The 27644-nt window shown below is 42.9% G+C and overlaps 1 protein-coding gene across 3 annotated transcripts in view; it reads right to left on the minus strand.

The window, feature by feature from the left end:
• Positions 1-27644, minus strand: part of ATP8B1 (ATPase phospholipid transporting 8B1) — a 151687-nt gene that overhangs the window by 75953 nt on the left and 48090 nt on the right. For 2 of the 3 annotated variants that reach the window (XM_030926161.1, XM_010374682.2), the window contains exon 2: positions 3698-3900. In XM_030926161.1, coding sequence (XP_030782021.1) covers positions 3698-3878 — 181 coding nt within the window. In that variant the 5' untranslated portion in view covers positions 3879-3900. Of the gene's footprint in view, positions 1-3697; positions 3904-27644 lie in introns of all 3 variants that reach the window. The other variant, XM_030926160.1, reaches the window with a different exon arrangement.

Raw genomic sequence — 27644 nt, forward strand, 5'->3', positions numbered from 1 at the left:
ATAGCACTGAAAACATTGCTGCTCATTTCTGAGAGTCTTTGCTCCATCTTTAGACAAAGGGTAAAGTTACTCCACTCGAACCTGCGGGCTTATCTTTCTCCATGGCACATTCTAACAGCATGTTTGTGCCTGTCCTTCCTTCTCACAAAACACAATAAAGGTCCTTTTACTGAAAAGTACTCCAAATGGGTCTCTCAAAACACTTGTTTAACAGGAAAGCTTAGCTGGGCTGGGGATTTCCTTTCTTTAAGAAAAAAGAAAGCAACTTTCTGTGCTACAATCCTCATTAAAGAAACGAGCGCAGTTCAGGCCACTTAGGCAGCGCTTTGCTGGAACGGGTGCTGGTCCTTGGTGATACTCAGCCTGGTGATACCTCGCCGGGTGACTCATATTCTGATGTCTTAAAGAACTGATCCTCTGAAGGAAATTATTCAGGATGTGAAATGTCAAGAAAGACAGATGATATTAAAAAAAGAAAGAGAAGTCAGGGTTACACTGAACTTAATTGGGAAATTGTCCAAATGAGAATACGGCAGGAAAGGAAAGAGGAGGAAAGAGGGATGAAGAGGGCAAAGAGAGGAAGGGAGGAAAGAGGGAGAGCAGACTGGCTGTGAGGGAGGCAGGGCAGATGGGAAATGGGAGGAAAGAGGTCTGGCATTTACTGAACATCATCTGTGTGCTTGGGAAGGGCACAGAAAGGTACTAGAATAAGAATTTTTGTAAAAAGTCACAGGCAAAGTAATTTGATATGGGTTTTGAGAAGCGAGAACCACCCACATCCCCTGGGAATATAAACCATCCTTGGAAAACACGACTAAGATTCAAGACTGAGAATTTTTTTTTTTTTTTTTTTTGAGATGGAGTCTCGCTTTGTCACCCAGGATAGAGTGCAGTGGTGAGATCTCAGTTCACTGCAACCTCCACTTTCCAGGTTCAAGCGATTCTCCTGCCTCAGTCTCCCAAGTAGCTGGGATTATAGGTGTGCACCACCATGCCGGACTAATTTTTGTATTTTTAGTAGAGATGGGGTTTCACTATGTTGGCCAGGCTGGTCTCAAACTCCTGACCTCAAGTGACCCAACCGCCTTGGCCTCCCAAAGTGCTGGGATTATAGGCATGAGTGAGTCACTGTGCCCGGCCAAGACTGAGCTCTTTTAATGCCCATATGCCGAGGGTAGAAATCTACAAAACATATGACCTGCAAACTGAACCATCAGGAAAGGACCCTAACCACCAGAATGGGCAGGCAGAGTTGGAAAAAAACAGGGTATGAGAGTTTCCACTCACTATATGCTTTTCTGACATTTCTGCAGGCACCCAATCCCAGTCCCTTTGCTGTGTCCCAGACTACACGTGTGTCTGATGGCGTGCCACCAAGCACCAAGAGCGAAGTTGACCCTTGACCCCACGGAGCCAATTCTCCTGCCACCCCATCAGATATCTACATTTGGTAGAGATTCCAAAATTGTGATAGGAGCCTAAGCAGTGCAGTTGTGGGGGAAAGGAATGAGGAAGAAGCATATTTTATTCACTGTTTGGGCAATCAACTAGAACTTCCTTGTAACTTGTCTGGCTGCTTCAGCTTTAGCTAGTTCACCAATATCCAGTCTGGACCTGTTATGACAGAGGCCACCTTCCTGTTTAGATTGGTGGGAATTCCATTTTCTTTCTTTCTTTCTTTTTTTTTTTTTTTTTTTGAGACAGAGTTTCACTCTTGTTGCCCAGGCTGGAGTGCAATGGTGCCATCTCGGCTCACTGCAACCTCCGCCTCCTGGGTTCTAGTGATTCTTCTGTAGTCCCAAGTAGCTGGGATTACAGGTACATGCCACCACACCTGGCTAATTTTTGTATTTTTAGTAGAGATGGGGTTTCACCATGTTGGTCTGGCTGGTCTTGAACTCCTAATCTCAGGTGATCCACCCACCTTAGCCTACCAAAGTGCTGGGATTGCAGGTGTGAGCCACTGTGCCCGGCGGGAATTCCATTTTAATTCTGGTCAAATACCATGATTTTAGTACCTTCTGCTTCGGGGCAGAAGGCACTTAAGCTCAATCCTCAACAGCTTGAAATTAAATCCAGAAACTCACTCTAAGAGGTAATGCATCTAAATGTTTGCTATGGAGAGGTAGGGGACAAACGACATATAGGAGTCAATGGCCTCCCCAAATTTGGGTGAGATGGGGCTCCCAGGAGTACATGCACTCCCCACACTGAGAATCTCCCCACAGGGAGAACAGGAAGAGGAAGAATCATTGCAGAAATGGGATTTCATGGCATGTCACATTTTCTACAGGTGAAAATTATTAGAAAAAAATAGCTCATCCAGGTAGCAGAACCCAAGAAAGAGAAACTAGAGGGGGGGTTGGCATGGGGGAAAAAGAGACTTCTAGAAAACCTGCAAGGGCAGAATGGCAGGAACAGAGACCTCGGGAAAACCAGCTAAAATCTGAGGCTTCTCTGAGTAAGGCTGCAGAGAGGCATGTCTGGAGGGCTGAAACCGGAACACTACGATAATGATTTCTGTGAATGTGATGCTAAGGTTGTTCAGTTAGAATTTTAGGGAACACCATGGAAGAATTATTTTCAGCCTGATATCAAACCTGGGGTCCAGAGAGAAAAGTCTCAGCTTGCTCATGGAGAAGAGCTACAAGAGAAGCACACATCAGTTTGCCAGGGTGGGAGAACCAGTAGCAGATGAAATAGAAAAGCCACAAAGGAAAAGGTGTTATGGTAAAAGCAAGCCAAGTTCTACTGCCCTCAGTGATGTACTGTCTATGGCTACTTACACACAACATTGGCAGAGACCACGTGGTCCACAAAGCCTAAAATGTTTACTTGCTGGCCCTTTACAGAAAAAGTTTGCCGGCCTTGGTCTAGACCCTGCCTCTGATGCTGACCTGACCCTGGGCAGACCATACATACACACACACACACACACACACACACAAAGGGTGGTTATTTATATAACTCATACTGCCAGTTTAACAATACCAATAGTAAACATCTAAAGATTGATTGATATGTATCCTTTAAAAATTTCTGGGTGCAATAACATGCAGATTCTTGTACACATAACTCCGTTTTAAGAATATATACACTGGCTAGGCATCCTAGCTCTCATGCCTGTAATTCCAGGAGTTTGAGAGATTGAGGTGGGTGGATCCCTTGAGCTCAGGAGTTTGAGACCAGCCTGGGCAACATAGTGAAATACCATCTACACACACAAACACACACACAAATACAAAAATTAGCTGGACATAGTGGTGCATGCCTGTAGTCCAGCTACTCAGGAGTCTGAGGTAGGAGGATTGCTTGAGTCCAGCAGGTCGAGGCTGCAGTGAGCCAAGTTCAGACCACTGGACTCCAGCTGGGGAGACACAGTGAGACCCTGTCTCAAAAAACAAACACACACACACACACAAACAAAACAAAACAAAACAAAAATATACACACTAACAAAGACCTTAATGTATTTTCTCTGCAGAACTTGTCAGATATGCTCTCCCAGCCCTTCATACTAAGCACAATGGGTACTTGTCCAAGCCCATCCACCATTCTGTCAGTTGCATCCTAAGAAGACATCAGAGAAGATTCCTTCCTAGACCACACAAAATGGACCGATCATCTTTGGCACGTGTGGCCACGACCCACGTGAGGATTTATAAGCAACCTAGTCACCGGGACTTCATGTGGTTACCTTTTCTGAATGGCTCCCGGTTCTCCTCTGCTTCCCTGTTGATTCGGTTTTGTTCTGGTTCGACAGTAGACCCCTGGTCATCAAGTTCATCTTCTGTTTCATCATCACTGTAGGGAACCACTTCGTCATTAGGCTGAGAATCCTCATCAAATGTTGTTTCTGAGTCTCTTTCTGTACTCATTCTGCTGGCAAATTGGAACTACCTGCTTAAAAGGAAAGAGAAACCAGCGTGGATTATGACTCTTGCCCAGTTTTTGGTTGAATCCTGCCTGTATCCCGTTACAATGCCCCTTTTACAGAACATTGTCTTACTGCCATGTAAATATTCTGGAATAGTACCCGCAAATTCAACTTAACATGCAAGTAAGAACAAAACCATTCAGTACTGATTAAATGCTTGGGTAAGATTTTTTAAAAATATGTAACTGAAAACCTTTTATTTTTAAACAAGGGTGTGTATATATACATATTTTAAGGCAATATTTAAAATTAGGGGGTCTCTACCCAATGAAATAAATTTAGTGGGTAACAATCAACATTAAACTAAAATGAAACAGACTATAAAATATCTGATTACAGCACATATAATAAGAATAAGTACTGCTTGATAACACAGTTGTACACATTCACACGTTTATTTGCATTGTGGGTGTTAATGGAGTTGAATTTCTTCCTGTGGATTGCTGGCAAAGTTGACAAACCACTGCTCTAAGATATCTGGTTTCTGCTAACACTAACATTCTGAGCCTTTGTTCTGACACAACATTTTTAATATAACCTTAGATCTTCCAAGTTTACCGACTTCCCAGGAACACTCCCTAGCTTTTCTATCTTCCCAACTACCACTGCCCACTTTGTATCTGCAATTTGTGCTTGAGCATCTACCGCATAAGATGACTCCAAACAAGTGCGAAGAACAACCTTAGTTATATTTATTTTAGGAAAATATTTACACAAATACCTCAGGTTACAGACACACAGCCTGACATTTACATAAGCATCACAGTGCCGTGTAGTCAGTATTGTTAATGACAGCAGCTCACATTTATTTTGTGTTAACTGCATGCCAAGCCTTGCACTAAGCACTTTATAGACATGGGCTCGTTGAAACTTCCTACACCACCATGGTGAATAACAGTCTTATTGTTATTCCTACCCAGCAGAGGAGAAAAATCAAAACACTGGAATGCCAAATAACTTGCACAATAATTATTAAAAATTTAAGGCAGCCGCGTGCCGTGGCTCACGCCTGTAATCCCAGCACTTTGGGAGGCCGAGGCGGGTGGATCACGAGGTCAGGAGATCGAGACCATCCTGGCTAACACAGTGAAACCCCATCTCTATGAAAAATACAAAAAATTAGCCGGGTATGACAGCGGTCGCCTGTAGTCCCAGCTGCTCAGGAGGCTGAGGCAGGAGAATGGCGTGAACCCAGGAGGCGGAGCTTGCAGTGAGCCGAGCTAGCACCACTGCACTCCAGCCTGGGCAACAGAGCAGGACTCCGTCTCAAAAAAAAAAAAAAAAAAAAGCCGGGCGCGGTGGCTCAAGCCTGTAATCCCAGCACTTTGGGAGGCCGAGCCGGGCGGATCACGAGGTCAGGAGATCGAGACCATCCTGGCTAATACGGTGAAACCCCGTCTCTACTAAAAAATACAAAAAACTAGCCGGGCGAGGTGGCAGGCGCCTGCAGTCCCAGCTACTCGGGAGGCTGAGGCAGGAGAATGGCGTAAACCCGGGAGGCGGAGCTTGCAGTGAGCTGAGATCCGGCCACTGTACTCCAGCCTGGGCGACAGAGCGAGACTCCGTCTCAAAAAAAAAAAAAAAAATTAAGGCAAAAACAACTGCTTCACAAGGAGAGGTCTATGCTCTATTTTTGTATTATGGTTTATGATATATTTTGAACGAAAATTGCCTTAAGTAGAACTATGTAGCTGATTGCACATTTTGCACCAAATCTTAGACCTCTAAAATAATTTTTACATTCACAAATGCAAACTTAAGAAATTTTCAAATATTTATATGAGGATTTTTGCCAAGTATTATGTAAAACAGCAAAAGCCGAAAGCAAGCTGGGTTACAATTGTCGACTATATGAATAAATTGCGGCATCTGATATTCTAGGATAATGTGCAACAATTTAGATGATCAGAAGAGTATTTGATGACATTGCATGAATGACCTTAATAGGTAAGTTATTAAGCCATATGTACAGCATACACCCAGTTATTCACATACACACTTGTTCATTTTCCAAAATCTCAACAATTGACATACATTATTTTATTATTATTATCTTTTGAGACAGAGTATTACTCTGTCGCCCAGGCTAGAGTGCAGTGGTGCAATCTTGGCTCACTGCAACCTCTGCCTCCCAGGTTCAAGCAATTCTCCTGCCTCAGCCTCCTGAGTAGCTGGGATTACAGGCGTGTACCACCACGCCTGGCTAATTTTTGTATTTTTAGTAGAGACGGGGTTTCACCGTGTTGGCCAGGCTGGGACATACATGATTTTAAGTGAGATGATGCATGCAAAATGCTCAACTCAGTAGATAGCCTACAATAAGTACTCAATAAACATTAACCATTAATTTTTCATATAGTTCTTGGTGATTTGTATGTTTCCTTTTGAAAAATGTCTATTCATGTCCTTTGCCCACTTTTTAATGGTATTATTATTATTTTAAAATATTGTTGGCATTCATTACAAAGAATAACTTAGATTCTATTGCATGATGCTGTATGGTGGCACAGTTCTAAAGAGCCCTATTCTAAAGATGCTAAGTTCCTAGCACTACTGGTCCTCAGCACCTCAGGCCATTTTCTTATGCCTTCAAAGAATATTCATTCCCCAAATCCATAGTCTTTACCTCTGGCCTTAGCTTTTCAGTAGCAAGCACAAGCCTTCCTGGAAGTACTTATAATTTCATTGGTTATACTTCTACTTTCCTGGTTATATTTATACTTTCCTGGCCGTACATATACTTTCATGGTTTATACTATTTTAAAATTATTTTTTATTACATGGAGCTAAATTTTTAAAAAGTGATCTTTTCCACTAAATCGGCATCACCATGTTAAATCTAAATTTCCCTACTAAGTCTTTTTTATTTTATTTTATTTTATTTTACTTTAAGTTCTAGGATACATGTGCAGCACACGCAGGTTTGTTACACAGGTATACATGTGCCATGGTGATTTGCTGCACCCATCAACCCATCAGCTAGGTTTTAAGCCCTGCATGCATTAGGTATCTGTCCTAATGTGCTCCCACTCCTTGCCCCACCCCCCTGCCCCCAACAAGCCCAGTGTGTGATGTTCCCCTCCCTGTGTCCCTGTGTTCTCATTGTTCAACTCCTGCTTATGAGTGAGAACATGCAGTGTTTGGTTTTCTGTTCCTGTGTTAGTTTTCTGAGAAAGATGGCTTCCAGCTTCATCCATGTCCATGGAAAGACCACGATCTCATTCTTTTTTATGGCTGCAGGGATTATTTGTTTTTGAGTTGTTTGAGTTCCTTGTATATTCTGGATACTAGTCCTTAGTTGGATGAATAGTTTGCAAATATTTTCTCCTATTCAACAGGAAACATTTCACTCTGTTGATTGCTTCTCTTGCTGAGTAGAAGCTTTTTAGTTTAACATAGTCCTATTTGTCTAGTTTTGTTGTTGCTGTTGCCTGTGCTTTTGAGGTCTTAGCCATAAAATCTTTGCCTAGACCAATGTCCTAAACATTTTCCCTATGTTTTCTTCTAGTATAAAGTTTTATTCGTTTTTTTTTTTTTTTTTTTTTTAGCGAGAGATAGGTTTTCACTCTGTCACCCAGGCTACAGTGTAGTAGGACGATGATAGCTCATTGCAACATTGAACTCTTGGGCTCAAGGAATCTTCCTACCTCTGCATCCCAAGTAGCTGGGACTACCAGCACGTGCCATCATGCCAATTTTTTTTTTTTTTTTGGTAGAGATGGGGTCTCACTGCATTGTCCAGACTGATCTTGAATTCCTGGGTCAAGTGATCCTCCAGGCTTGGGCTCCCAAAGGGCTAGGATTATAGGCGTGAGCCACCGCACCTGGTCCCATTTAAGTCTTTAATCCATCTTGAGTTGACTTTTGTGTATGGTGAGTGACAGGGGCCCAGTTTCGTTCTTTTGCGTGTGGAGATTTATTTCTGGGTTCTCTACGACTAGAGAACTTCCATTGGTTTATGTGTTTGTTTTTTTGCCAATATCATGTTTTGGTTACTACAGCCTTGTTTTATACATATATATATAATATATATATATGTATAAAACAATGTGACTTTGAAGGTACCATATGGAAACATTTTTTATTGTTGCAAAAATATATGTAACAAAATTTACCATTTTTGCCATTTTGTTTTGTTTTTCTCATTGCAGCCTCCTGGGCTCAAGCAATTCTCCTCCCCCAGCCTCTTGAGTAGTTGAGACTACAGGTACAAGCTGCAACATCCAGTTGATTTTTGTATTTTTAGAAGAGACAGGTTTTGCCATGTTGCCTAGGCTGGTCTCAAACTTCTGGGCTCAAGTAATCTACCTGCCTAAGCCTCCCAAAGTGCTGGGATTACGAGCGTGAGCCACCATGCCAGGCCTTGTTTCACCCTGTTTTTTTTCTTTTCAAATTTCTTAAAGGTGTACCATTGGAGAGTTTAAACTTTTTGTCGGTTGGTCGATTTTCTTTCTCTCTCTCTCTCTCTCTCTTTTTTTTTTTTTTGCATCTCAGATGACACAAACCGTTGTTTGTTTTCTCAGACACGGTTTCTCTCTGCCACCCAGGCTGCAGTGGCATGATCCTAGTTCACTACACTCTCAAATCTGTGGGCTCCCGCAATCCTCCTACCCTGCTCTCCAGCCTCCCGAGTAACTAGGACTAGCAGCACGAGCCACCATGCCTGACTTTTTTTTTTTTTTTTTTTTTTTTTTTTTTTTTTTTAAAAGATACACTCTCCCTATGTTCCTCAGGCTGGTCTTAAACTCTTGGCCCCAAGCGATCCTCCCATCTCAGCTTCCTTTTAGCCATTTTCAAGTGTAGGGTTCTGTGGCATTAAGTGTATTTTATACAAACATTTTGTAAGTTATCCTTTTCATCATTGCTTCCAAACTGCCAGGCATCTGGATATTAACACTGTCTCCAGCCCTGTGAGGTTGAGAGAGGAAGCAAGTACAAAGGAATGGATTTGACAACCCACATGTCTGTGACTCAAAGCAAGCAAGGCCTTGCACAACCAACTCGCCACCCACACAATCTACACAGGCTCAGTGAGAAAGCAGGGGCAGGGAGCTCTACACTGAGAGTGAAGAAATGTCCTCAACTTGACTTCTCTGCAGTGTGCATGTGTGTGAAACACAGACACACACGGGAGGAATTTGGCTGTGTCATTTTAGTGTACCAAAGAGAAAAACAGGGAGAAATCACTTGTTCGAAGCCCTAAATGACATAAAGAATTTTTTCCCAGGTCTAAATAATGATCCCTAAGGTAAGGTGCTGTGTACGGTATGGATTTGGAAACTTGATAATGTCTCTCACCGCCACTCCAGGACACTGCAGACAGGTGCATCTACTCGGCACCCAGGAAACACCTGCAAGATGCAGAGTACTACACTAGGCACAGGGAACAGAGCCACTGACTGACTGTGAGTTTTGAGGAATACAGATAAGTCAACTATTAAAGCTAGGAAACAGGCGGGGTGCAGTGGCTCACGCCTGTAATACCAGCACTTTGGAAGGCTGAGGCGGGTGGATCACCTGAGGTCAAGAGTTCGAGACCAGCCTGCCAACATAGTGAAACCCCATCTCTACTAATAATACAAAAAAATTAGCCAGGCGTGGTGGCACATGCCTGTAAGCCCAGCTACTCGGGAGGCTAAGGCAGGAGAACTGCTTGAACCCGGGAGGGTGGAGGTTGCAGTGAGCCAAGATTATGCCACTGCACTCCAGCCTGGGCAACAAGAGTGAAACTCCACCTCCAATAAACAAATAAAATAAAATAAAGCTATAAAACAGCAAAGCCAGTCGTTTTTGCCTCAAATACTCCTCCAATTCATCCCTTCCTCTCCATCTCCATGGCCACCATCACCTCTCCCTGGAAATGCTACCAGATCCCTCTAACTAGATTTTCCACAATTAACTTCCACATGACCACCAAAGGCATGCCATTCTCCTGCTTACACCCTTCCTGGGTGTTGTGGATTGAATTGTAGCCCCCAAAGTCATATGTTGAAGCCATAACACCCCTCAATGTGACTACGTGGAGACAGGTCCTTTAAGGAGGTAGTTAAGATTAAACGAGGTAATCAGGTAGGGCCCTAATCCAACAGGACTTGTGTCTTTATTTTATTTTATTGTTCTTTTAGACTGAGTTTCGCTCTGTTGCCCAGGCTGGAGTGCAGTGGTGCGATCTCGGCTCACTGCAACCTCCACCTCCCAGGTTCAAGTGATTCTCCTGCCTCAGTCTCTCGAGTAGCTGGGATTACAGGTGCCCACCATCATGGCGATTTTTGTATTTTTAGTAGAGATGGGGTTTCACCATGTTGGCCAGGCTGGTCTTGAACTCCTGACCTCAAGTGATCTGCCTGCCTCAGCCTCCCAAAGTGCTGCATCCAGCCATGGACTGGTGTCTTTAGAAGAGGAGAAATAAACACATGATCTCTCCTTCTCCATGCACACAGAGGAAGGGCCATGTGAGAACACAGCAGGATGGCAGCCAACTACAAGCCAAAGAGAGGCCTCACCAGAAACCAACCCTGCTGGCACCTCCATCTTGGACTTCCAGTCTGCAGAACTGTGAGAAAATAAACGACTGTTGTTTAAGTCAACCAGTACATGGTATTTTCTTATGGCAGCCCACGTGGATTTAACACTAATCCACTATGGATTCCCATCACTTTAAATTAAGTCCAAACTCTTTTCATGACTCTAAGGGCTCCCCACACTTCTACACCCTCCTTCTTGCTCACTATTGCTGAGCCCCACGGCCCTGCTTTCAGCTCCTCAAGCAAGCAAAGCATTTCCTGCCCCAGAGCCTCTGCATATGCTCTTCCTAGTACCTGGAATGCTCTTCTCCCAGTTCTTTGATGACTGCTATTTCTCATTCTTATTTTATTTTATTTGAGACAGAGTTTCTCTCTTTTTGCCCAGGCTGGAGTGCAATGGTATAGTCTCGGCTCAGCACAACCTCCGCCTCCCGGGTTCGAGCGATTCTCCCGCCTCAGCCTCCCAAGTAGCTGGGATAACAGGCTGGGATAACATGCCTGGATACTTTTGTATTTTCAGTAGAGACAGGGCTTCTCCTTGTTGGTCAGGCTGGTCTCAAACTTCTTTTTTTTTTTTTTTTTTTTTTTTTTTTTTTTTTGAGATGGAGTCTCGCTCTGTCACCCAGGCTGGACTGCAGTGGCCGGATCTCAGCTCACTGCAAGCTCCGCCTCCCGGGTTCACGCCATTCTCCTGCCTCAGCCTCCCGAGTAGCTGGGACTACAGGCGCCCGCCACCTCGCCCGGCTAGCTTTTTGTATTTTTTAGTAGAGACGGGGTTTCACCGTGTTAGCCAGGATGGTCTCGAACTCCTGACCTCGTGATCCGCCCGTCTCGGCCTCCCAAAGTGCTGGGATTACAGGCTTGAGCCACCGCGCCCGGCGGTCTCAAACTTCTGACCTCAGGTGATCCGCTCACCTTGGCCTCCCAAAGTGCTGAGATTACAGGCATGGGCCACCACGCCTGGCCGATTTCTCATTCGTTAGGTCTCCACTTCAGTGTCCTCTTCCACTCGTGGTGTTGAACAGGATTCTGCCCTCCTCTTCCTGCTACTACTGGCCCCCTTGAGCACTTACATTTCTGTTTCCTTTCTAGTACTTGCCATGATTTGTAAATATGTATTTGCTTTTATTTATCTGCCTCTCCCACCAGACCATAAGCTCTACAAGAACAGACTGGTCTGTGAATACTCAGTGCCTACTACACAGTTGACACTGAAAGATCTGGGGAAAGAGCAAATCAACTTTTAATAAAGTCCTCAAGGGCTCAGAGAGTTGTCTTATACCGAAGTTCTTTACCGTCTTTATACAGGTCACACCTACCACATGGTAACAGATTCACAAAGTCACTGGACTAAGGATGAAAGATCGAGGGCAATGATGGGAGAGAAGAGCAAAAGCTAACTTCAGAAGTCATACAAGATGGAACTTTTTAGGAGTCTGAGTCATTTGAGGCCATCCAAAAACCATTGCCTAAGATTTTACCATGTACAGAAAACTAAACCAGCCCTCTGGTAGGGTACTAAAGATATCAAAGGTGAGGACCGATCTTTCTTGTTCATCACTAGCACCTACCAGAGTCTGTCATATAGAAGGTTCGTTTGCTTCTGTCCTTAGGAGGCTTGACTAGACCAGACTATAGTCTAGATAAGAATTGGCAAATTATAGCCCATGGGCCAAATTCGGCCCACTACCTATTTTTTTAAATAAAGTTTTATTAGAATATACCCTTACTCATTACTGACATACTACTGGCTATGGAAGGTTTTTTTTTTTTTTTTGAGATGGAGTTTTGCTCTTGTTGCCCAGGCTGGAGTTCAATGGTGCGATCTCAGCTTCACCTCCTGTGTTCGAGCAATTATCCTGTCTCAGCCTCCTAAAATGATGGGATTACAGGTGTTAGCCACCATGCCTGGTCCTTCATCATTTTTTTTTTTAATGGCTTTTAAAGTTCCCAAGAAGAAAGACTATTTCTGAAATGTGTTTTTCCTCATTTTGTTTATTATTATTATTAAAGACAATGCTGTAAAATATTTAACATATCATAATTTATAAGTATGAATTATATTCCTATATGTTCTATGCTATATGTGTTTCTTACTATATGTTCCATACTAAATATAAATTACTACTCTAAGATGGCCCCCGGTGATCCCACCTCCTGGTGTTCACATCTTTAATTCCCTGTGAATGTGGCATACACATGAGGTGCTTTGCTTCTTTTTTCTTCCTTTTTTTTTTTTTTTTGGTGTTGGTGTTGTCGTTAATACAAGTTCTTGCTCTGTCACCCAGGCTGGAGTACACTGGTGTGATCAAGCTCACTGCAGCCTCAATCTCCTGGGCTCAAGTGATCCTCCCGCCTCAGCCTCCTAAGTAGCTGAGACTATAGGTGTGCACCATCACACCCAGCTAATTTTTTTGGTTTTTAGTAGAGATGAGGTCTTGCTAGTTTGCTCAGGATGGTCTTGAACTCCTGAGGTCAAGCAATCCTCCCTCCTTGGCCTCACGAAGTACTGGTATTACAGGTATGAGCTACAGGTATGAGCTACCGTATCCAGCCCCTTTTCCTTCTTCCTTCTTCCTTCTTCCTTCTTCCTTCTCCTTCTCCTTCTTCTTCTTCTTTCTTCTTCTTTTTTTTTTTTTAAATAAGCCTGAGTTCCTGAACCTTGCTTCTTTTTTGTTTTTGAGATGGAGTCTCGCTCTGTTGCCCAGGCTGGAGGGCAATGGCGTGATCTCGGTTCACTGTAACCTCCGTCTCCCGGGTTCAAGTAATTCTCCTGCCTCAGCCACCCGAGTAGCTGGGATTACAGAAGTGCACCACCATGCTGGGCTAATTTTTTGTATTTTTAGTAGAGACAGGGTTTCACCACGTGGGTCAGGCTGGTCTTGAACTCCTGACCTTGTGATCCACCCATCTCGGCCTCCCAAAGTGCTGGGATTACAGGCATGATCCACTGCCCCCAGCCTTGAACCTTGCTTCTAACCAATAGTATATGGTGCAGGTAATAGGATGTCACTTCCATGATTATGTTATAAAAAACCATGACTCCCTTCTTGCCAGTCAACTCTTTCCCCTTCCCGGCTTTGGTGAAGCAGCTGCCCTATGGAGAGGCTCACACGCAAGACATGAAGTGAGCATTGACCAACAGCCAGCAGGGACTGGAGTCCTCATTCCCTTAAGGAATGCAGTGAATTTTGCAATCACTACATGAACTTGGAAGCAGATCCTTCCTCAATCCTGCCTTCAGATGAGACATCAGGCCAGGCTGACACCTTAATTGTAGGCTTGTGAGAAATCCTGATACGGAGAACCCAGTTAAGCTGTGCTCAGACACTTGATTCATGGAAACCATGAGATAATAAATGCATGTTGGTTTAAGTTGCTAAGTTTTGGAGTAGCTTGTTACACAGCAATCGATAACCAATACACATACCATTAGTCACAAGTAATAATTCTAGGGTCAGGCAGTCAATGTGGCCACTATTATTTCCAAGTTATTCCATAGAGCCCCCATCTAAAAGGTAGCAGAAATCTTCTCTATTATCCTAGTTAGTCCAGACCCTGTTTGGAATCTGCCCAGTGTTCTTTTATTTACTTCTTTGAGACAAAGTCTCACTCTGTGGCCCAGGCTGAAGTCCAGTGTTGTGATCTCAGCTCACTGCAACCTCTGCCTCCCAGGTTCAAATGATTCTCTTGCTTCAGTCTTTCCAGTAGCTGGGACTACAAGTGCATGCCACCACACCTGGCTGATTTTTGTATTTTTAGTAGAAATGGGTTTTACCTTGTTGGCCAGGCTGGTCTTGAACTCCTGACCTCAAGTGATCTACCCACCTCGGCCTCCCAAAGTGCTGGGATTACAGGCATGAGCCACCACACCCGGCCAATGCTCAGTATTCTTGAAAGTAAAATGACAAACTTGATGAAGTTGTAATTAGATAAAGAATCTCATGAAGCAATAGTAATAAAATGTGTCCAAGATCTACATTAAATTTAAACTTTATACTGTTATAGAAACAGCATAATTACAGTTCCCAGCAGGAACAGGATTACATATTTTTTTCCTCCCAAGGTAGGACCGAAAAAAATCTAGAAGCCTGGGATAAATAACATAAAACTAAGGGATCAACAGTATCAATGTAGTGGGGACAATTCAGCCAGGATCTTTACACATGATAGAAAAGGCTTCTCTGGGTCCACAGCTTCACCCCCTAATCCTCAGAAAGTCCACCCCAGAGCCCTTTCTCACAAAGGAAGATTGGCTGCCTGGGTGCGGTGGCTCACACCTGCAATCCCAGCACTTTGGGAAGCTGAGGCAGGAGGATAATTTGAGGTCAGGAGTTCAAGACGAGTCTGGGCAATATGGCAAGACCCTATCTCTACAAATAATAATTTAAAGAACTAGCTGGGCACCTCTAGTCCCAGCTACTTGGGATGCTGAGGCAGAAGGATCGCTTGAGCCCAGGAGCTCAAGGCTGCAGTGAGTTAGGATCATGCCACCGAACTTCAGGCTAGGTGACAGAACAAGACCCCGTCTCTATTTAAAAAAAAAAAAAAAAAGCCTGGCTCTTGTTTCATTCTGCACAATTTCAATGGTGGTCATTAGAAAAGATACAGGGAAAATTTCAACACCTTGGCCTTTCAGAGATGAGCAGATTGTTCATCCCCCTGGCTAAAGTTCAAAGGATTTCTTAGTCCAACATTGCCATGGGCTCCCAGCATTTCCTAGTAATATTGTATTTCTTCTAATCCATATAAGGCAGCTCCTTCCAGGACAAAGGATTTTTCATACACATTGTCTCATGCAATTGTCATAGAATTATGCTGAGGTGAGTCGCCAGGCAATGTCATTACCTTCTTACTAATGAAAAAACTGGGGTGGTTTCAAAGCTTGCCCAAGGTGATTTAGCTCCTAGCTATTCAGGCCCTCTCCACACACATCCCAGCTCTGTGCTCTCTGTTGTACAGTGAATGCATCGTGGATTCAGACTGGAATTCAGGCTTTGCCCAGGAAGCATCAGAGCCTGCTCCCACTCCCAACATCACCTGCTTCCCTCCCTTCCCCACGCCTGCTAACAACATCATTAATCACAAGAAAACCCTAAGCAAAGAAAGAATTTGACAAGCAAAATCAATCAAACTTTGAGGTCCACAGGCAGATCTATCCCACACTAATGAATTCTAAAATGTAAAATGCTTCCCAATGTATGCCACTGAAGAGTGAAGTGAGATCAATCATTATTTCCTAGGCGGTTTTTGAGCTGGGCAACCTGGGAGTCACAGAGGTGAGCAAGAACTTGGGGTGGGTGGGAGAGAGATATTAAGGAACCAAAAGAAAAAACTCAGAGGCAGGAAAATGCAATGGAAAGGCCCAGCACCAGTACAGCTGGGAGATGTGGAGGAAAGAGCAGACCTGGGGAAAGGTAGTTTTGGAGTCACCTTCAAAAGTAAGGTGGCCCATGCAGCCTTAACAAGGCTTTATTCCAGGGAGTGAGAGGGCCCATGGAAGGTGTCTGCAAAAGAAAGAAATCTGATCTGCACAGCGCTCATCTGACAGGAGGAAGAGTGTGAGTAGCAGGGAAGGTGAGATCCTGGGAGGCAGACTGTTCAAAAGTCACCCTGGAAACAGCATCTCCTTGTCACAGTTTCTTCACCTGGAACACCAAGTGGTTCCACCTTATTACCTCCACCATCACACTCAGCAACAACACTCAGTGCGTGAATCTAACCACAGCAAGAAGAAACAAGGGTCTGGGCCAAACGCGGTGGCTCACACCTGCAATCCTAACACTTTGAGAGGCCAAGGCGGGCTGATTGCCTGAGGTCAGGAGTTTGAGACCAGCCTGGCCAACATGGTGAAACCCCATCTGTACTTAAAATAACAAAAATTAGCTGGGCATGGTGGTGTGCGCCTGTAGTCCCAGCTACTTGGGAGGCTGAGGCAGGAGAATCGCTTGAACCCGGGAGGCGGAGGTTGCAGTGAGCCAAGATCATGCCACTGCACTCTAGCCTGGGTGACAGAGTGAGACTCTGTACCAAAAAAATGTATATATATATACACAAAAAAAAAATAGAAAAAAGAAATACAGGCCTGAATTAGGGTGGCGGCAGCTAGAAAAATGTGCTTAAAATGAAGGCAGGGTGGGGCTGCCATTCTTTTGTCTAGAAAATGAAGGGGAAAAAAAGTAAATAAAAGACTGGGGCTGGTTCCCATAGGATAAGAATGCTGTAATTCCCCAGATATTTATTTTGGAGACTCAGCCTCAATCCACAATGTACTTTTTATAGTAAATAATGAAAGTTACCAGGATAAAAGCCTTGTTATTTTTATATTCAAGTGTCATCCTTACTTGTTAGGGACAATGGTCTCATTTTTACTCCATTACTATTGTCTCTATAATTAGGCTTTAAAGTTATATTCACGTTTAAATAAAACAAAGTCATAGGAGCTTTATAATTGACAGCTACCTGGAAGCAAACCCTCCAGGGTAAAATAAGTCTGTCAAGCTGAATTCATTTTAATGTTAGAAGAGTCACCAAGCTATTAATACGAAGATTGCACTCCCAAAAGACATACGAATCATCATAGCTTTCTGGAACAAAATATAAACTTTGAAACTTTTGATCTACAGAGAGACAACTTATATTCCCTATCCAGACTCACTAGGAATGGCTTGTTTGAATGAAAAGGCAGTAGAAGAGGCAGATAAGTAAATAGAAATAATAAACACATAAAATGATACAATAAAAGATTACTCTTACTAGTAATCAAAGAACGGCAAGTTGATGAAAACGTAGACACCATTTTATGCCTCTTCAGTTGATGCTATTCACTATTTTCTTTTCCTTTTCTTTTCTTTTCTTTTCTTTTTTTTTTTTTTTTGAGAAAGAGTCTTGCTCTGCTGCCCAGGCTGGAGTGCAGTGGCACGATCTCGGCTTACTGCAAGCTCCGCCTCCCAGGTTCATGCCATTCTCCCGCCTCAGCCTCCCAAGTAGCTGGGACTACAGGCGTCAGCCACCACACCCGGCTAATTTTTTTGTATTTTTAGTAGAGACAAGGTTTCACCATGTTAGCCAGGATGGTCTCCATCTCCTGACCTTGTGATCTGCCCGCCTCAGCCTCCCAAAGTGCTGGGATTACAGGTGTGAGCCACCATGCCCAGCCACTATTCAATATTTTCAATGTCAGCAGTGGAGATGAATGAATCCTCACCCACCTTGCTGCTGACCTTGAAATTAATATATGCATTACTGATGGCAACGCTTTATGTACCCAAAACATTAAAGATAAATTTGAAGCAATCACCTCATTTACAGAGCCTTTTCCAACAGGAATACTTCAATAAAAGGACTCTTATTCAACCTTTTTTTTTTTTTTTTTTTTGAGACAGAGTCTTGCTCTGTCACCCAGGCTGTAGTGCAGTGGGGAGATCTCAGCTCACTGCAACCTCCGCCTCCCGGGCTCCAGCAATTCTCCTGCCTCAGCCTCCCAAGTAGCTGGGATTATAGGCATGCACCACCATGCTTGACTAGTTTTTGTATTTATAGTAGAGACAGTGTTTCTCCATGTTGACAAGGCTGGTCTTAAACTCCTGACCTCAGGTGATCTGCCCGTCTCAGCCTCCCAAAATGCTGGGATTACAGGGCTGAGCCACCGCACCTGGCCACAAATTTTTTGATTGGCATCATTGGTTATAAAAAGCAGAAATGGAAACCACATGAGTGTCCAACAAGATCTCATGGTTTTACAATTTTTTTTTCTGACGTAGGGCCTTGCACTGTCACCCAGGCTGGAGTTCAGTGGCGCGATCATGGCTCACTGCAGCCTCAACCTCCTGGGCTTCAGCGATCCTCCCACCTCAGTCTCCCCAAGTAGCTGGGACCACAGGCACATGACACCACAACTGGCTAATATTTTGGGAAAATTTTTGTAAAGACGAGGTTTCACTACATTGCCCAGGCTGATCCCAAATTCCTGGCCTCAGGCCATCCTCCCACCTCAGCCTCCTAAGGTGTTGGGATTATATGCATGAGCCATGACACCTGACCTACAAATTTTTATGTTTTAGTGTAGCTATTAAAAATAACAGCTATTTGTAATGACACTATGAGATCAAACATAGGAAATGTTTTACAGTATTAACAGTGGGAGTGAGGCAGAAATCAGAATTGTGTTCTATAACTGCAGCTTTGTAAATAATACATTTGTTTTTAGAGCTAACATTTGCACTGAAAGATACATAATTCTCTGTGTGTTTTTCCTTCCAAAATGATCAGCAATTAATAATAGCTATCCACCCCTATATCCAAACACTGCTGAGCAATTGCTCATATACTGGGTACATTTTGTGCAATTTTTACAGCACACACAAAAGGAAGGGCTTATCCTAATTTTGTGGGCTTAGAGAGGTTAGGTGACTTACTTCTCCAGGGTCACATATTGAGGTTTCTACCAGGTCTGTTTGTCCCCAAATCTCTTATGATTTGTCCCAGTGTTGTTCAAATGGGGTGAAGAGTTGGATCAGGCGATTAGGATTATGTCCACTGATGCTTACTTTTTTTTTTTTTTTGAGACAGAGTCTCACTCTGTCACCCAGGCTGGAGTGCAGTGGTGCGATCTCTGCTCACTATAACCTCCACCTCCCTGGTTCAGGCAATTCTCTCCTGCCTCAGCCTCCTGAGTAGCTGGGATTACAGGTGCACATCACCACACCCAGTTAATTTTTGTATTTTTAGTAGAGACAGGGTTTAACTGTATTGGCCAGCCTGGTCTCAAACTCCTGACCTCAAGTGTTGCACCTGCCTTGATCTCCCAAAGTGCTGGGATTACAGGTGTGAGGCACTACCATGCCCAGCCACCGATACTTTCTTAATATCATTCTGTCTCTTTGTAAATGATTACTAAAACAAAAATGGTGGTATGGAAGTGGGTTCATGGAACCCACTGTGCATGGTGCATGGAAGTGAGCTCAGAAGGGATGGTTTGCACGTCAAGGCAGAAGAGATGAAACTTGCCACATTTTGTCTCTTGTATTATATCTTTCCGGTGTGTTAGTAAACAGAAGATTCCATCTCCCTCTTAAGGATGGTGAGCTGCACGACATGTAGTCTGGTCCACCTTTTCCTCCAAGAGCCCTTTCTGATCCTCAGCAAAGATCCCCAACCATTGCTTAGCACTAAGGACAATGGACCTTGAGTGCCCTGGAGAGGGGCCAGTGACAAAGACAGCTTGAAAAGTTACTGGCCCAGGCCTGGCACAGTGGCTCACACCTGTAATCCCAGCACTTTGGGAGGCCGAGATGGGTGGATCACCTCAGGTCAGGAGTTCAAGACCAGCCTGGCCAAACATGGTGAAACCCCATCTCTACTAAAAATACAAAAATTAGCCAGGCGTCATGGCAGGCACCTGTAATCCTAGCTACCTGGGAGGCTGATGCAGGAGAATCGCTTGAACCCAGAAGGTGGAGGTTGCAGTGAGCTGAGATCACACCACTGCACTCCAGTCTGGGTGACAAGAGCGAAACTCCGTCTCAAAAAAAAAAAAAAAAAGAAAGAAAGAAAAATCAGTGGCTGTCCCTAGTGATCTGCATCCAAAGCTGTGGCTTAGCTGAAAATGCTAACAGATGCTCTTAAAATTCCCATATGGCACCTTTTCATATGTAAATATCTCAAATTTCCAAATATTTATATGTAAACACGTTCCAAAGCTTAAACAGACACTAAGGTGATCGGCATATTAAGTATGATTAAGGCACTTGCTATCTTTTCTAGATACTACCATGGTTTCCTGAACATCTAAGACTGGTCGACAGAGTCTTACCTCTCATTCCATCTGAAGGTTAACACCTTTACAAATTCTGGGTCTGAGATATTTAATCACTGTCTCTTGTGCTGTATTTCAAGTCAGGTTAGAGTTCTCAACTTAGATTACAAACTCTTCCAAGGCAGCAGAGTTCACATCCTAAGTTTTTGACCAGGATTCTACTGCAAACATATGGCTAATATTTTATAGGTCCCTTGGAAATATTTGCATTTGGCTTGAAATATCTACAGAGCTTCCTACCAACAGTCAGCAATTCTATCTGTTCTGGCTTTCAGAGTTTGAACAGGTCAAATAAAAGGAGTGTGTCCAAGCTTCTCCTACAAATCTGATCAGTTTAAGGTCCCATGGTAAGACTTCTGATATAAGGCTTCTGAAACTTCCCAGGAAGTTATCCTAGGATGATGGTGGCGTGCGTTTACAGAGAGTGAACTATGTGTTCTACGCATCAGGCTCTGCACTATGTATTCGCATTAGCTTAGTTTGTTAGTTGAGGATTGAATTATTATCCCCATTCTACAGATAAAGAAACCTAACTGAGAGGTTAAATTCTTTGCCCAAGGACATACAAGAGGTAACTGGAATAAAATCCCTTGGAGACATGAACTTCCAGAAACTAGGAGAGAATCCTGAAACAGATCCTTCCCCAGCACCCTCACAGGGAAGGTGGCCCTTCAAAACCTTGATCTTGAACTTCTGGCTTCCAGATTCGTGACACAATAAACTTCTGTTCTTTAAGCTGCTTGTTACAGCAGCCCCAGCTAACTAATATATGGCTTTAACGTGTAGCTTTAACATTGCAGAGGGCTTTTCAAATTCCTTAATTCCAACAAACAGAGGACTTCACTGTCACGTACTGCAAATTTGTTACTTGATGTCTTTAAATTCTGAATCCACCTTTGCCAACCACTATGTGCACAAAAGGAAAAACTGTGGTTACCTTTCATAACAAGTTATATAAATAAGACCTAAATGACCATGTTTTCTTTTCTCTCTTCTAATTACCCAAAGGTAAAGCATGCTGTTTTAAAGTTTGATTTAATTTAATTTTGCAGCTTACCCAGGTTTAAGAGTTATTTGCAAAGAATAACCAGAAGGAACTGCAACTGGTGTTTAATGCAAATAAGGCCAGGCTGCCGAACTAGGGATGACTCATGCAGGCCTTGTGCAAACATCTATTTTGATTTGCATTTAAGAGAAAAGGTACACCTGTAAAAGTATCCAACGTGTATTAAAACATCTTTGAAATGTTTTGGAGTTTTAAAGAAGTGCCCATTAAAGACGCTTTCTGCTCCACCTCTTAAAAAACGCATGACCCCAGGAAAAATGCTAATGTATTCTAGACCGTTTTCTGCTGTGATATTTTCTCCTCTCAACCAATGTTTGCTTCCCCTTTAAAATCTCTGTGTACTTTCATGGGTGCAGTAGCACATGGTGATGAGGGCTTGGGTTTGATTGAGTAATGCTCACCCCATCTCCAGTCCCTGCCCCACAAAGGCAAGTAGTACAGAAAATATATATACATATGATTCTGACACAAAATACAATGTAAAGCCAACCAAAATGTTTGCATATTTTTTGCTTTTCTACATTCCCCCTTCTCCATAGACCTAGACGTCAATCAACCTGCATCTTTTATAAAGAAAAAATGACTTTCTTGAACGCAACTGGACTCCAGTGATAAAGAAAACAATCCTCTCTAACTTTATTGTTATCAAATTACTATTTATAACTTTTATCTTACTCAATTAATGCTATTATAAGCTCTTATATATTCAACATGTTACTAACCTGAAAACTTACCCCCAAATTAACCTGATTTAGGTGAAGACTCCCTAAAGAACTCCGAGTTGAGTCAGGAAGATTGATCCATTATTTAGGAAACAGAGCTCACTGTCATTGTCCCCTATAGGTCTGGGGAGAAAGCAAGCTCTGGCTGAATTGTCTAGAGGATTCTCTCCCTTCCAGCAACTCATCTCCTTCCCACCCCACCTCCACTCTTGTGAGCAAACCCTCGGCTGTCCATCAATAAATCAATGCCGGTGATAAATTCCCAACACTAGCAAATCTAACTGGTCTGAACTTGATATTTTAACACATTGATCCTCCTAACTTCCCAGAGCTCTTTTCAAAAAGAAAGGGAAAAAATGGAATTAGTATAAGAATAGAGAGAAGAACATTAAGGATAAACTAGGAGTTTAGGGCCAGGTGCAGTGGCTCACGCCTGTAATCTCAGCACTTTGGGAGGCCAAGTTGGGAGGATCACTTGAGGTCAGGAGTTTGAGACCAGCCTGGCCAACATAGTGAATCCCCGTGTCTACTAAAAATACAAAAAATTTGCCGGGCGTGGTGGCGTGAGCCTGTAATCCCAGCTACTTGGGAGGCTGAGGTACGAAAATCCCTTGAACCTGGGAGGTGAAGGTTGTGGTAAGCCAAGATCATGCCATTGCACTCCAGCCTGGGCAACACAAATGAGACTCCATCTCAAAAAAAAAAAAAGAAAGAAAAGAAAGAAAGAAAGACAGAATAAACTAGGGGTTTAAATAGTCCCTAAATCAGCAGTCAGAAATAAATCAGGAGTACCTGCACACTGCACAACTCAAAGAAAATTACTGAAAAGTCTTTAAATGTCACATGGATTTGAACTTTACTATTAGATATCTGGAGCTAATTAAAATATTTTCAAAGATGTTTTAAAAGCGCTCTGAATAGACTGTGCTCTGGATTTATATGATGCCATCCTTTCAAATATTTCAGTGCTGTGACATAGGCTCTTTTGCAATATTCATCAATGAAAAACTGGGCTACACTCAAGATCAAAAGCTGGTGTTTGGGCCACAAAACAGGTCACCTCCAAGTGCTCCTCAGCTAGGCCTGCCTCGCATGTCTGTTCCTAGGCTCATTCTGGCTATGGCCCCACCCATCCTCAAAGTCCAACCTACTCTTTTCCTCCTTCATCTTAAGAGACCTGTCTACAGTGAATTTGTGTCTTCGTTTTCCAAAGCTCAAACCTCACGCACAGAAACAATGTTGCACTAACCATGACAGCTAACTTTATGCATGTTTCACATGAGTATTTAAATATTATCAATGTTTGGCTTGGGCACGGTGGCTCATGCCTGTAATCTGAGCACTTTGGGAGGCCAAGGCAGGTGGAACACTTGAAACTAGGACTTCAAGACCAGGCTGGCCAACATGGTGAAACCCTGTCTCTACTAAAAATACAAAAAGTTTAGCCGGGCGTGGTGGTGCACACCTGCTGTAATCCCAGTTACTTGGGAGTCCGAGGCACAAGAATCGCTTGAGCCCAGGAGGCAGAGGTTGCAGTGAGGAGAGATTGTGCCACTGCACTTCAGCCTGGGTGTGAGAGCAAGACTATCTCAAAAAATAAAATAGAATAAGAAAATAAATATTATCAACGCATGTTACGGTTTAAACATTAGTAATTTAGGCTATCAATAAGGAATTTTGGGTTGTGCCTGTGGCTCACACCTGTAACCCAGCACTTTGGGAGGCCAAAGCAGGAGGATCACATGAGCTTAGGAGACCAGGCTGGGCAATATGGTGAAACCACAGCTCTACAGAAAAATGTAAAAATTAGCAGGGCATGGTGGTGTAGCTGTAGTCCCAATTACTTGGGCGGCTGAGGGAGGAGTATCACTTGATCCCAGGAGGCAGAGGTTTCAGTGAGCCAAGATACTGTCTCAAAAAAATAAAAAATAAAAATAAAAAAGGGAATTTAGTTTGCTGTCTGGACCAAACACAAAATACAATTACACTCACCATATTCTGAAATCAGAATCAAGGACTCTCAAGAAACGGCTTCCATAGGTCAAATGGGGATCTGCAAGGCTTTCAAATTATCTTCAAAATCTATTTGATAGACATTTCTGTTGTGCTTCATTATGGAAATTACTAGATTTTTATACATGCGTTAGAACTTGGAGAGGCTCTATCTGCTCTGGCCCTGCCCATTGCAGGCCCCACCCTAGCTCCAGCCACCTTCTGCCCCCTCACAAGTATACTCACAAGGGCAGTTAGGCACCTTCATTCCTTTTCCAGGTCCTCAAATCCCAATGTAATGCCTTTATCATTTGTACTTTAACAACTTATTGCCTGAACCATTCTTTGCATTATGGCTTATACTGTGGTTGTTTTTCTTTCTAACAGAGTAAAAATCCAAAGGTGCAGGCAAGGCATGGTGGCTCATGCCTATAATCCCCACACTTTGGAGGGCTGAGGTGGGCAGATTGCTTGAACTCAGGAGTTCAAGACCAGCCTGGGCAATATGGCGAAACCCCATCTCTACAAAAAAATACAAAAATTAGCTGGGAGTTGTGGTGCACACCTGTGGTCCCAGCTACTTGGGAGGCTTAGGTGGGAGGATTGTTTGACCCCAGGAGGCAGAGGTTGCAGTGAGCCATGACTGCACCACTACACCCTGGGCAACAGAGTGAGACCCTGTCTCAAATAATGATAATAATAATGATAATTTAAAGGTGCAAGACCATTGTCTATTCCTCTTATTTCTCAAGTGGGGCAGAATCAAGAGATGGTTAAAGGCTCCTGTCTGAGGATAGATAGACAGGGGATGAAATCCCAGCTCTAAGGCCTACCACCTGCAGAAGCTTGGGAAAAATATTCTTACTAAGCTCCCACTTCTCCATTTATAACGTGAAGATAATGGTTACCTTACAGGGTCCTCATGAAGCTTAATCTTGATCCCATGTAAAGCCCTTAGCAGTGGGCACAGTATGTGGCCCCAGATATCCACTTAGTGAGGCATTCCAGTGATGCATTTCATCAGAAATTCAGTAAGACACATAGATATAATTCATAGTATTTCCTCCTTCAATAAAACTTAGTTTATTATTAACTATTATAAACTGGAAACATCAGGGAACTGAAGTTTTCAAGTGAAAAACAGAGTAGGAAAACAATAAAAACCTTTATAATTGCACTTCACAGCTTGCAAAAGCTTTTCACATACCATTAACATACTTATCTATAAAACATCGTGGAAAAGTAGATAATTTTCATTTTATTCTCTATAGTAGCTCCATTGCCCAGAACAGCATGTAACACACAGTAGACCTTTCATAAAGAACTACCAAATGTAGAATCGAGCTCGGAGTTCAAGGCTGTATCCAGATTCTCAGAGATGATAAGATGTAGTGGAACCAGAACCAGATCTTAGCATCTGAATCCAAATCCTGCATCCTTTCCCCTCAATCACACTGTCTCCTGCCCCCAGGGTAAGGTTTCACAGAACTGTAATTATTTAAGACATTCTATATTTTCTAGATGACAATAACTTCAAGATAAGTGGAGTGCTTTAAAAACCCCGATTAAACAACAACAAAAAAAGATCACTCTTGTGTCAACAAGGGAAGAGATAGCCAGTAATACAACTACTTTGATACACATTTTTGCTTTCCTCAAAGTACACTCAGCAAACCACCTTGATCATGGTATGAACAAGTAAAACAAACCAAATTTCAAAACCAGGTTGAATGGAAAGATGCATTGGTTGAACTTGCTTGGAAGTAATATGAAGAGAGAGGAAGTGGACAGATCTATAGATAAAAACAACATTGGCCTTTGCCATGAACAAGGAGGTTCATTTTCCTATTTCTACATACGTTTGAAATCTTTCTAAATCAAAACAATGCCAACAACGACAACAACAAAAACTCTCCTTCAAATAAACCAGTGTATTAACATTAGGTCACCATTGTGTAAGGCACATGCGTACTAATCACTAACACGGGCTCTGAAGGGAACACATGCTTTGTGCAGCTATTGGCTCCATCTTGAAAACTCAGATATTAAATAATTTTTTCATAGACAGTTAGCAGGAGATTATTTTTAAAAAATGAAATATAGGCCGGGCACAGTGGCTCATGCCTGTAATCCCAGTGCTTTGGGAGGCCGAAGCAGGTGGATCACCTAAGGTCAGGAGTTCATGACCAGCTTGGTCAACATGGTGAAACCCTATCTCTACTAAAAATACAAAAATTGGCTGGTTGTGGTGGTGCACTCCTGTAGTCCCAGCTACTCGGGAGGGTGAGGTAGAAGAATTGCTTGAACCTGGGAGGCGGAGGTTTCAGTGAGCCAAGATCATACCACTACACACCACCCTGGGCTACAGACAGAACAAGATTCTGTCTCAAAAAAAAAAAAAAAAAAAGAGAGATACACTTGAATATTTAATAAAATGAAAATGTTATAGAAAACCATGTTTTATGAGTTGGGGCCACTCCATTTGCATTGGACTTGAGGAGGCATATTTGCTCTTTGGTTAAACAGGAATATTTAGCATTTATCTGTTTTTTTTGTGCATTACAGTTTTTTTCTTTTAAGAATCAGTTTCAGGCTGGCACAGTGGCTCACGCCTGTAATCCTAGCACTTCAGGAGCCTGAGGCAGGTGGATCACTTGAAGTCAAGAGTTTGAGACCAGCCTGGCCAACATGGTAAAACCCTGTCTCCACTAAAAATGCAAAACTTAGCCAGGCATGGTGGCACATGCCTGTAATCCCAGCTACTCAGGAGGCTGAGGCAGGAGAATTGCTTGAACCCTGGAGGGGGAGGTTGCAGTAGGCCAAGATCGCACCACTGCACTCCAGCCTGGGTGACAGAGTGAGACTCTGTCTCCAAAAAAAAAAAAAAAAAAAAAAAAAAAAATTATGAAGTAATATTGCTGTTCCTCAGTTTATCATCTGTAAAATGAATAAAAACAATAGCAGCTGCCTTTTACAGCTGCTGTGAGGATAAAATGATTCAATATATGGAAAGCTCTGGAATAGAGCTTGACCCAAAGGAAGTCTCAGTAAATATTAGCTGTTGTTATTCTTATGTGAGAGAACTAAATACTACGAGAAGAAACATATCACCAAATTGACACTTCAGGGACAGTTGAGAAGTTACTACAGCCTACGCCGGGGCTCAAATTTACTTTCGTGTGTTGAATCATTAATAGCAAGGGAAATACCTAACTCGTAACCTACTGTGCTCAGGCCACAGGAAAATGTCACCCTAGTAGTGAGAGAGACATTAAATATTTTACTCTACCAGCTGCTCAGAGCAAAGCAGCCTGGGGTGTATCCATTACTGCCTTTTTCAGATCTCCTGAAACATGTCACAAACCCCAAACTCTAGAATTTCGAATATAATATGAACAAAACATCTTAGAGTTGGTGTCTTTGCATAGTGAGTAAATGTGGGATTTTTCAGAATGATAAAGTGTTTTTGTTTATGGTGTTTGTTTTTTTGAGAAATAGAAATTGTCTTTATATCTGACACCTCTGCCACAATATCCAGTGTATATCTTGCCAGTAAGAGACACATTACACCGGCCAGCCTAAAATA

The sequence above is a fragment of the Rhinopithecus roxellana genome, chromosome 21 (assembly GCF_007565055.1).
Source record: "Rhinopithecus roxellana isolate Shanxi Qingling chromosome 21, ASM756505v1, whole genome shotgun sequence".
Lineage (NCBI taxonomy): Eukaryota > Metazoa > Chordata > Mammalia > Primates > Cercopithecidae > Rhinopithecus > Rhinopithecus roxellana.